The sequence below is a fragment of the Malus sylvestris genome, chromosome 3, assembly GCF_916048215.2.
Source record: "Malus sylvestris chromosome 3, drMalSylv7.2, whole genome shotgun sequence".
In the NCBI taxonomy this organism is placed as follows: domain Eukaryota; kingdom Viridiplantae; phylum Streptophyta; class Magnoliopsida; order Rosales; family Rosaceae; genus Malus; species Malus sylvestris.
Genome location: NC_062262.1, coordinates 19798589 through 19809568, shown reverse-complemented (window position 1 = coordinate 19809568; position 10980 = coordinate 19798589). Strand labels below are relative to the sequence as shown.

The 10980-nt window shown below is 36.7% G+C and overlaps 1 protein-coding gene across 2 annotated transcripts; it reads left to right on the top strand.

Annotated features, from left to right (window-relative positions):
- Window positions 1-2565: 2565 nt before the first annotated feature.
- Window positions 2566-10732, top strand: LOC126616171 (T-complex protein 1 subunit eta-like). Of its 2 annotated transcripts, none has more exons than XM_050284184.1 (14): window positions 2566-2737; window positions 2852-3112; window positions 3460-3585; window positions 3701-3904; window positions 6195-6364; window positions 6651-6786; window positions 6983-7099; window positions 7247-7366; window positions 7491-7589; window positions 7670-7759; window positions 9488-9575; window positions 9811-9899; window positions 9988-10062; window positions 10304-10732. In XM_050284184.1, exons 1-14 carry the CDS (start codon window positions 2723-2725, stop codon window positions 10391-10393), a joined length of 1680 nt encoding a protein of 559 aa, XP_050140141.1. In that variant the 5' UTR covers window positions 2566-2722; the 3' UTR covers window positions 10394-10732. The 2 variants fall into 2 exon arrangements, with proteins under 2 accessions (XP_050140141.1, XP_050140140.1); XM_050284183.1 differs by having other exon boundaries at window positions 6171-6364.
- The last annotated feature ends 248 nt before the right edge of the window (window positions 10733-10980 follow it).

The window sequence follows — 10980 nt, the reverse complement described above, 5'->3', positions numbered from 1 at the left end:
TTGATGCCATACTTTTGGAAGAACTTCGCCAAATCTTTGCCCACGAACTCGGGTCGTTGTCGATGACAATGGACTGAGGGATGCCAAATCGACAAATGATGTTCCTCCGTATAAAACACTCTATGTCCATCTGAGTCATGGTTGTCAAGGGCTTTGCTTTTACCCATTTGGTGAAGTAATTAGTTGCCACGATCATCATGCATTTGCCCTTAGTAGTAGGCGGCATAGGTCCTACCAGATCGATTGCCCACTGCATGAACGGGCACAAACTCGTCTGCGGGTGTAGTTCGCTAGCAGGCAATGCTGGTACCGGCTTATAGCGTTGGCAACGATCGCTCTTTTGTACTAACTCCTTAGCATCTTGGTGCATGGTAGGAGATGGTATAAAAATATGCTTTGGCATTGTTCATTAAAATATAATTTCTTGCAGGGTTATAGGGCTAAACATAGCCCTTTGGCCCTCCTTTGGTTGGAGATGGCTTTAGGGTTCTAAAGGCGTGGGGCTATAATTTTTTTTTTTAAAATTTATGTGGACGAATTTGACTACCACGTCAGCAAAAGTATGAGCTTCGCAGTTACCATATCATCACCTAAATGGTCAAATTGACAGTTTAATTAACGGATGTATGAAATTACAACGAAAATAAAGTAAATGTATGAGATTGAAATGTTTTGAAGTTTGAATTCTGGCACGTTTGGGTGTAGCGACACATTGCAGTTAGTAGTAAATTATGCAAATAATAAGAATTCGTTTAGGTTTATACCTAGCAGAATTGACGAATTTCAGACCACCATCTTGTTCATACGAGCCTTCTTTGTTCTCGACCACAAATGCCACCATTTCTGTATTCGATTGCATTTAGCCCAGCCAAATTGCTTACGTATGCTATGTTCTTGCATAAAGGTCAAACCGACATAGTTCATTTAAGTTGCATTCATTCATTTGGTGCCACATGTGATGAAGCTCAATCTTGAGCTGCCATTGCATTGAAGAACCAGCAAGGATCCCCTTGAAGAATCTCAAGTTGCACAAGAAGTACAAGTTGCTCTTATAGAGTGTTTTAGGATCTTAGCTTGTGTTTGTGATTGATTATTGTATGAACTTGATATTCTGCTAGTGGAAGGAGCTCTCTGGAGTTCCCCCGATTGTTTGTACTCAATTGTTGAGTTGTTGGATTCGCATAACGATCATAATTTGTTGGTCTAGAAGAGATTCGGAGGACGAGTTATATGACGACGGTGTTGGTTCAGAAGAGATTCAGAGGAGGAGTTATATGACCAGTACACATATCCTTGTTTTGTTGGCATGAAAACCCATGTCATATAAGTTATTTTTGATTTAGAAAGAATCCAGGTCTAATGAAAACGACCAATGGTATGATATATTGTTAAATTCGATGACTATAAAACTAATATGAGAGTTCATATTAAAATTAAATTAGGACCGGTAGATCCACATGTTAAATTTATATGGTTAGTCCATTATGAGAGACTTAGGTACACTCTCAACCCATTAGTATATATATTAAGGAAAACTAATGAAAAAGGTTTGAAAACTTTGAGTTTTAATGATAAGGACAAAATAAAGGGTAAAGTGAATAGTATCAGGTTTGACTTTTTAGTGTAAAAATGTGGTTTTTCGTTAAAGTGAACAGTACCGTGGGCTTTTTGTTAAAACTCCATATATATTATCGTTGGTTAAAAAAAAAAAAAGGTAGGTCTGGTAGATTTTGAACCGGTAGATCCTAATAGATGGTTAGAATTAAATCGAAGGACAAATAGGAACAAGGAGAGGGGATCCTGGTCATTTCAGAATGGGAAACTTTATTTGAATCCATGTAAACTCTTTCTACACCTAACATACTCTTTTCACCCATAATATTTTTTTATTAAAGAATTAATCTACCTTTAAACCCAAATTTATTACCTAAACTATCATCTCAAACCCAATTCAAAATATTAAGGTATCGTTACACGTATTCTCTTTATAAAATAACATGTAATTGAATTTTTTTATTTTTTTTTAAAAGAGGCGTCCTTGCCCCATCCCCTTTCTTTCCACTAGCATTTCCATGGATATATTTTTTTTGCTACCAAACCTAGACATTTGCCTTTTTTCTTTCTACTAATGTGGATAAACAACAAATCAAACAATTCATCCCTTTATATTTATCAACAAGTAAGGAAGTTTATAATCTAAGAACATTGGTAAGAAGTTTTTCAATTTTCCAATTGCAGAAAGTTTAATAAACCATTCGGGATTGATGAAAAAAATTGAAACCCAAATACTCATATTCTAAACTTAAAAAAAAAAAAAAATTGAAATCAAACTAACATAATATTCATAAATTGAGTCATACTTTTTTTGGAAGATTCAAAACTTCAAAATTATCATCCATCAATAAAAAAAACTTGTTTTTTTTTACAAGACATATTAGGGTTTTAACCAGAATAAACGTATGATAAACAAGAAGTGATGGTAGGTTTAATGGATTTATTGATAAATTTAATTTTTATTATTAATTTTATTTTGTACTTAATATTAATTATAAAATAGAATAAAATAAATAATTAACAATTAAAGAGCCAGAGAAAACTCACTTTGGAGTATAAACCCTAGCTCTCTGTTTCCAACACTACTTCTTTACTCTCTCTCTCCTCTCTCCTCTCTCCTCCTCCCTCGCTCCATCCATTCGCCGCCGTAACATCCGCATCTGCAACAATGTCATCCATGCTGGTACGCTCTCTCTTTCATTTCTATGCTCACTTCATTTGCGTATAAGCTACTGTCCTGTGTTGTGCTAACTGTTTGTGAAAATGCCTGAACCGGAAAAATTGAAACCGATAACAGCAACCACAGATCATACTGTTGAAGGAGGGTACGGATACATCGCAAGGGAAGGCGCAGCTGGTGAGCAATATAAACGCCTGCACGGCGGTGGCCGATGTGGTGAGGACCACGCTGGGCCCTAGGGGCATGGACAAGCTCATTCACGACGACAAGGGTAGTGTTACTATTTCCAACGATGGCGCCACCATCATGAAGTTGCTTGATATTGTTCACCCCGCCGCAAAGATCCTTGTTGACATCGCCAAGTCTCAGGACTCTGAGGTATGGTTTTTGGTCGTTACTGGGTTTTTGGATGTTATCCGACTTCGATTTTGCGTAATTTCAAGCTTAAGAGTTAAACTTGTGCTATGGAATCACCGATTCGGTACTAGTGAACGTTTGGTAGTAATGCAGATGGAGTGCTACTTGAACAATGTATTTTTTTTAGCATATGTAGTGGTTAGAAGTGGGTGGATGGCCTTGTTCGATAAAATTTCTGCTTGGAAGCAAACCCGACAGCCGATTTGATGTAACAGGAAATTGTTACTGTGTATCCTGTGTTTCAAATGGTGATATAGCTTTCTTTATTACATCGTTTAGGAGATATTTAACCATTGTTTTCGGTGCAGGTTGGTGATGGAACCACAACAGTTGTTCTGCTTGCAGGGGAGTTTTTGAAGGAGGCCAAGCCTTTCATAGAGGATGGGGTGCACCCACAAAGTTTGATAAAAAGTTATCGGACTGCTAGCTATTTGGTATGGTGATAGGAATTATTTTCAATTACCATGTCTGATTCTTATTAAAAAAGTTCTATGATTGAGACGTTTGCTCTGGTCTCTATGTATCTTAAATATTACACATTGTGTATAGGCAATTGAGAAAATCAAAGAACTTGCTGTAAGCATAGAGGGCAAAAGCCTTGAAGAGAAGAAAAACCTGCTAGGTAAATGTGCAGCTACAACACTTTCTTCAAAACTCATTGGTGGAGAAAAGGAGTTTTTTGCATCAATGGTCGTGGATGCTGTCATTGCAATTGGTGATGAAGATCGTCTCAACATGATTGGAATAAAGAAGGTAAGTTCCTAGAATAGATCATATGAATACCTCAAGCTGAATCCTTTGCCTATATTAAATATCTCTCTGTAATCCACCAACTGTGTTAATAAGAGTTTTCCAGTGGCTTTAGACTTTGGACTACATTTCAATAGACTGCATTCTTTGAAATGATTAGAATAAGACATGTTCCATGAGCCACTAGGATATTTGTGTAAGTTTGTTCTCCGGCCCTTGTTTGGTGTGATTTGAGGGTCTTTAGTCCCAAACTTAAATTTGATTTCGTTTTGTTAGCCACTGTGCAGCTTATCCGGTGCCTTTGACACATTAGCCTTAAGATGATATTGTTTGTTTCTTTTCAGTACTAGTTAAGCACAATGTAGGAGTAAAAATAAAGACTTGTTTTAAGCCTCGTAAAATGATTTCTGTATTAAAGGGCTGTTTTAGTGAAGTTCACAAAGAAGAAGTTTGTCTTCTTTTGGTATCCTGTTTGTTTCTTACATATTCTTTGTGATTTTATGTTCTTAAGATATCCCTTGGATGTGACTAGATTGAGACAGAAACATGGGCTAATTATATCTGATGAGACGAAGAATATGTGGCTGCGACAAGATATGCAGATGAATAACTGCTCTTTTATCATTCTAAAGTCAGGTATTCAACCCAAAACCAATTGGCGATGGGTTGAGAGGCCTCATGATTTTAAAATAGATATGTAATGCTTAGAAGTTCCATGTACTATGCATTTTCTATGGTTGAATTATTGAAACAATTTGTCAACCTGGTAAACCAAACTGTGGATAACACCTAGAAACACAACCAGGTTCAAAAGGGCAGATTTAAATTTGTCCTGCAGTGTAGGAAGTCGGACTTGGTTCTCATTATAAGCTTTGGTTGCTATGGATGTCGATGGAGATGAATAGTATGCATTTAAAATTGCACGTAAAATAACCAACAAAGTGCACATTGAGACTTGGATTCTATTCTGATATTTTTGACCAGTGGTTTCCCGGGGCAGAGCTGTTAATTGTTTTTCTCCATGGGTTTATGAAAGCTAACTGGTAAGGACACCATGATGGGTGCAACCATAACAAAGGAGGTCAGTGAGGTACATGCTGGTGTTGTGAGAGGAATGGTGGTAAGGTATACGATTAGAGGGAGGAGACAATGGATTGGCAATGGGAGGATTATATAGAGTTGAGGACAAGAGAGAAAGAGATAGAGGTACAACAATAGCGAAGGAGGTTGGTGAGGTACAGATTGGTGTTGTTAGAGAGGGCTGGTGGTAAGCTACACGATTGGAGGGAGGGAGGGAATGGGTCGACAATGGGATGAGTATATAGAGTTAAGAAAGAGAGCAGGAGATAGGGGTAGGGTGGGGTTGGGGATGGAAACATAAGGAATTGAGAGATGAGGCGTGGGATATAGGTAAGTTAAAGACGTTACGGGATTAGCTTGGATAGGATAATCACTAGTTTAGCTTCAAGGCATATTGAACAGAAAAATGGATGAAAACTTCCAAATTTTGTCCAAGTTGAAGATAGATGGTAGGCATGAAGGAAAGTTGTCCCTTCAAATACTACCATTTTAATTGGGATTATAAGGGACAACTTTCTTTTATGAGTAATCCATCTTTTGCCTTAAACTTGGACAAAATTTGGAAGCTGTAATCCATTTTTCTATTCAAGATGCCTTGAATCTACTGAGCTATTTTACCCCAGCCAATACTCCCTAGCAACTCACCCTAAAACTTGTTTGATTTATATATCAACATCTACAAATAAGCATTAAGTTCAATAAAGGAACTCAAAATATGTATCACTTTAAGTTTTTTTTTGCCAAAAAAATGCAAATATTTTAGATAAAATTTTAAGACATTTGAATTTTGATTACTGTGTATGAGAAAAGAGTTCGATGCCAGTATGTTGTGATTGTTTTACATTCATTACACCATGTTTTTTTATTTCAACAAAAATTACATTATTTTTTATTTATTTTTTGGCTTCAAAGTCCGTCTCTTTTTTCTTTTCTTTGTTATCTGCTTTTTTTGCTTTAGACTCTTGCACTATGTTCTGACTTTTTTTCTGTGACAAGAATTGTTGTGGGTATTGATATTTCTTGATTGTTTTCATTGTAGTAAAAGAAAGGTTAGTAATGTTACACTGCCTTCTTCTCTTTGTGACATTTTGAAGCCTTATGTTTGGCCTATTATTATTACTTTTTATTTTCCTTTTGAAGTGGACAACTAGTTTTGGGAAGACATGATAGCTTGAATTGAATGATGTGTAATGAGAAACTGGTTGCTTTACAGGTTTCTGGTGGCAACATGCGTGACTCCTTTTTAGTAAATGGTGTTGCCTTCAAGAAGACATTTTCATATGCTGGGTTTGAACAACAACCAAAGAAGTTTCTTAATCCCAAGATACTTCTACTGAACATTGAATTGGAACTGAAATCTGAGAAAGAAAATGCTGAGATAAGGTAAAACTCATTCGTTCCTTTTGATATATATATATATATATATATATATATATAAGGTCCTACCCAGTGCACAAGGCTCCCGCTTTACGCAGGGTCTGGGAGAGGTGAATGTCGGCTAGCCTTACCCCCATTTATGGAGAGGCTGCTCCCAAGTCTCGAACCCGAGACCTACCGCTCATGGGCGAAGGCACTTGCCATCACACCAAGTGCGACCTATATATATATAAAATACTTGAATTCTTTTACAATTTGTTTATGCTACTTGAGGTTTTTCTCTCCACTGCAGATTGTCAGATCCATCCCAGTATCAGTCCATTGTTGATGCAGAATGGAATATTATTTATGACAAGTTGGATAAGTGTGTGCAGAGTGGGGCCAAGGTTGTTCTTTCACGGCTGGCTATCGGTGATCTAGCAACACAGGTGGAAATTTCATCTGTGTCGCTACAGTGAAATTATGAGGTTTCATTGTTTCAATTTTGATAACATGGTTGGTTGATAACTTGATATGCATGTGATAATTTATATCATCCTGATAATAAAGTAAAATTATATTTATGACCTTGTTAAAGGCGTAGAGTTTTATTGACAAATTTTCTTCATTTCTTTCGGTGAACAGTATTTTGCAGATAGAGATATATTCTGTGCTGGACGTGTAACTGAAGAAGATCTGCATCGGGTAGCTGCTGCCACTGGCGGGACTGTGCAAACATCCATCAACAATGTCATTGAAGAGGTTCCTACCTCGTGCTTTTTCAGACCATATTTTATGTAGAATTGTGGGCATTTTTTCCTAGAGTTCTTATGTTAGTGCCCTTCTTGAGTTGGGAAGCATCTCGCTTGTTCTCAGTAAACTAAATTGTTTAGTTTTGTTGATTTCTAGGTTCTTGGAACGTGCGAGTGTTTTGAGGAAAGGCAAGTTGGAAATGAGAGGTTTAATATATTTAGTGGATGTCCATCAGGTAGGACAGCTACAATTGTTCTTCGTGGTGGAGCTGATCAGGTATGTCATTTGTTGAAGTTACTCACTTTGGCATGTGTGCATAATAAGTCTTTGTTTCTTGTTTTCTTTTTCGAAGTTTTGTTTTTCATTCTGACCTCCGTTATTTGCTGGGATTCTTATTTAGTTCATTGAGGAAGCTGAGCGGAGTTTACATGATGCTATTATGATTGTCAGAAGAGCGCTAAAGAATTCAACTGTAGTTGCTGGTGGTGGTGCTATAGATGTATGTGTTTCTTAGCAGTAGTTAAATCTCACAGTATATGAGAAATATTGTAATGATTTTTTTGTTGATTTTGGTGGCAGATGGAAATCAGCCGGTACTTGCGGCAGAAAGCACATGAAATCAGGGGGAAGTCTCAGTTTTTCATTAACTCATATGCAAAAGCTCTTGAGGTATGCTTTGTTGGCCTTTTACGTTACACTGTAGTGGTTTAAACCAGTGCCAATAGTTCTGCTCACCATGGAGAATTTTAAGGGAGCCCAAATAATTCTCTATTTAATATTCGTCTACTTCTATTTTCTAACTCATTGATATGGAAGGATTTACTCCGGCAGTTTCCAAATTAATATTTAGTTTGAAAGTTTTGAAATTTAACATATAATCTTGGAAAATACTGGATCCTATGTCTAATAATATAGTTTTTTCTTTCATCCAAGGATTTCAGTTCACTTCTCAATTGTAGTTGTTGGAATCTGTTCTAAAGTTGCACATTTGCAACAAGTTGCATGCGCTTTGCAGTATTAAGCAGCTAGAGATTAGTGGTAAAAACTTAAGGTTTATACTTTTTAGTTTTTCCTTTTTGGTCAACAGGGTCTATACTTTTAGTTTAGCAGTTTTTAGATTTAGTTACTTTTGAAGCAGTTCTCCTGGATTCAACTGAGACACAATGCCAGAATGAGCTGTCAGCATAGCCTACAGAGATCTAGGTTTTTAACATTTTCATTTGGTTGGACTTTGTGAGGAGTTAAATAGTTTTAGTACTTTAATGTAGGTTGGGAAACTATTTCCTCAAGCACCTAAGGTTGGTACTGCTTCTGCCATGTAGAGTGTAGTAAGATAGAATTTAACCTACTTATGCTACGAAGATCATGTTTTTTTTATGTGGCTGGGTTTTAGTGATTTATATTGAGAGTGCCAGAAGACTGGGTTATGGTAGTTTAATAATTCTCCTTTCGTTCTATTTTTCTCTTTGGGTAAGTGTTTTTTTTCTGTTGGTTTAGGTGTTTCATGGACTACTGGTCCGTGCTTATCTCATTCCTTGTGTTATCTCCGAATAATTATTCTGTTTCTTATGAACAAAAAACAAGAAGACTGCAGAGCTCATTGTGGCATTTATTTGTTATGGGGTTAGGATCCCAAGACACCCATTTTTTGACACATTTTGCCACCTATTTTGTAGAGACCACTTTGTAATGTATTTCAACGTTCCATACCTTCTGTATTTCAACATCCATACCTTTTGTATTTCAAGTCATCATTCATAGATAATCCTTGCTAAAAATTAGACAAATCCAAAACCATTAATACATTCATTTGTAATGAAGAAAATGAATGAATGTGGTACTGTGAAGAAACATTAAAATGACCATCATTTAAGCCAATAGTCATTAGGTTTTGGATTTGGGTGATTTTTTGTAGACATGATCTTTGAGGGAAGATCTAAAAGATGGTTCGGGTATTTGAAATACCTTGCAAAGTGGGTCCTACAAAATGGGTGTAAAAAAGTGTCCTTCGATCCTGGCCTATATTTATGATTTCTCACCACTCTTGAAATTAGTTTTACCATATAAATATTTTTTTTTTTGTCTTGAAAAACATTAGTATGATATCTAGATAAGCTGCAAGTTTGGGATAGAATAATTCATGTGCGAATCATCTAGTTTTGACATTATTGGTTGGGGAGTGTGTCCGTTGAGTTCTTGTGGAACTGCTAGTTCTAACTTCTAAGTTCATTTGTTGTGGTCTTGATGGAGACGATGAGCATGATACATTTGATGTTTTTGAAGGCTTTCTTGATATAGAAAAAATAAACACTTCTGTCTACTGCGAATGGGAGCGTGATACTGATTGAATGAAGCATAAGTATTGTCTTAATCAGCAGTGTTCCACTAATGTTGCAGGTTATCCCACGACAACTGTGTGATAATGCAGGATTTGATGCGACTGATGTGCTAAACAAACTTAGACAGAAACACGCGCATCCATCTGGTTGGTTTCTCAATTTGTCTGACCTTGCTTATCTATTTATTTCATTATTTTGTTTGTAAGTCACAGCTCGTGTTGGAGCCAAAGCAAACATTCATTTCTTCTATTTATTGAAGGAAAAATTAATCTGTTAGCTGCAAAGAAGGATGTGATGTGTTGGATGGTTATTTCTAGTATTTGGCTTTTGATTAGTGATTAATTATACTTGTTTGCTAAACTACTCAATACTTTTTAACAGGCGAGGGTGCACTTCATGGAGTTGACATCAACACAGGTGGAATTGCGGATTCATTTGCTAACTTTGTCTGGGAGCCAGCAGTTGTGAAGGTTTCCTGTTATCTTTCTATCTGTAGATGTGTTACATGAGTGAGAGATTTATTAGTTTTTAACAACATAACACTATCATTTCCTGTAGATCAATGCTATAAATGCTGCTACCGAGGCTGCTTGCCTTGTTTTAAGTGTCGACGAGACGGTAAAAAACCCAAAGGTAATGTGAATTCTGTTTTCTATTTATTATGATTATGCCTAGCTCACTTTCATATCATTTAAGTTCTTTAGATATTGAGTGCGATACAAAAAAAAAAAAAAAAAAAAAAAAAAAAAACTTACGCTTCTCCGTCTTCCACCAAATGCATTTGTTTCAGATTTTTCATATTTTACGGATAAGTAAAACAATGTCTTATTTTTTGTTTTTTTTTTTTCTTTGTACTATTTATGTGGAAATGCAGTCTGAGAGTGCACAGGGAGAAGCTGCTGCAAGTGCCATGGGAGGTCGAGGGCGTGGAGGTGGTCGTGGGCGGGGGATGCGAAGACGGTAGATTTGAGAGGGTTCTCAAAGACAGTATTTCGGTTAAAGCATACAGTTTTGTCATTCTGGTTTATGGCGTGCTTTCGAGTTTTATTCTATTTGAATTGACGAATGATAATGGCTGTATCAACATGCGTACGAGAGTCCGCTTCTCAAATGGTTGAGAACTCTGAATTCTGAGAGCGATAGCATTTTGTGTTAGCCGGTTGTACTAAGTAGTCATGGGTGGGGATCGGCAGCGTATCTGTAGTTTGAACTAACTTGCAAGTGCAAGAGTTGAGATGTTAGCGTTTTTGTTGGCATTAAAACTATGCTTGGTGGTGACCAATTACGGGAGCTTTGAAGTCTATTTGCTCTCTCAGTTGCCTCTCGTTTTGATGATTAAATGCGAAGTTTGGGCCTTTTTTTTTTTAACCTAATCTAAACTGCAGAAGAGGTTTCGAACTAGAGTGCACAAGAGAACATTTGTTTAGCCAATTTGACTACTATCACGTGCACTTTTAGGCATTGTTTAGCAAGTGATTTTTTACCACAGTTGTGTAAAGGTGTTAAAGTCATTGCATGATGGTATGGTTCAAATTTCGTTAGTGGTTAAAC

Coding starts and splice junctions, on each gene's coding strand:
- LOC126616171 (XM_050284183.1), top strand. Junction 7,760..9,487: donor CATATGCAAAAGCTCTTGAG/GTATGCTTTGTT, acceptor CTAATGTTGCAG/GTTATCCCACGACAACTGTG. Junction 10,063..10,303: donor AGACGGTAAAAAACCCAAAG/GTAATGTGAATT, acceptor GTGGAAATGCAG/TCTGAGAGTGCACAGGGAGA.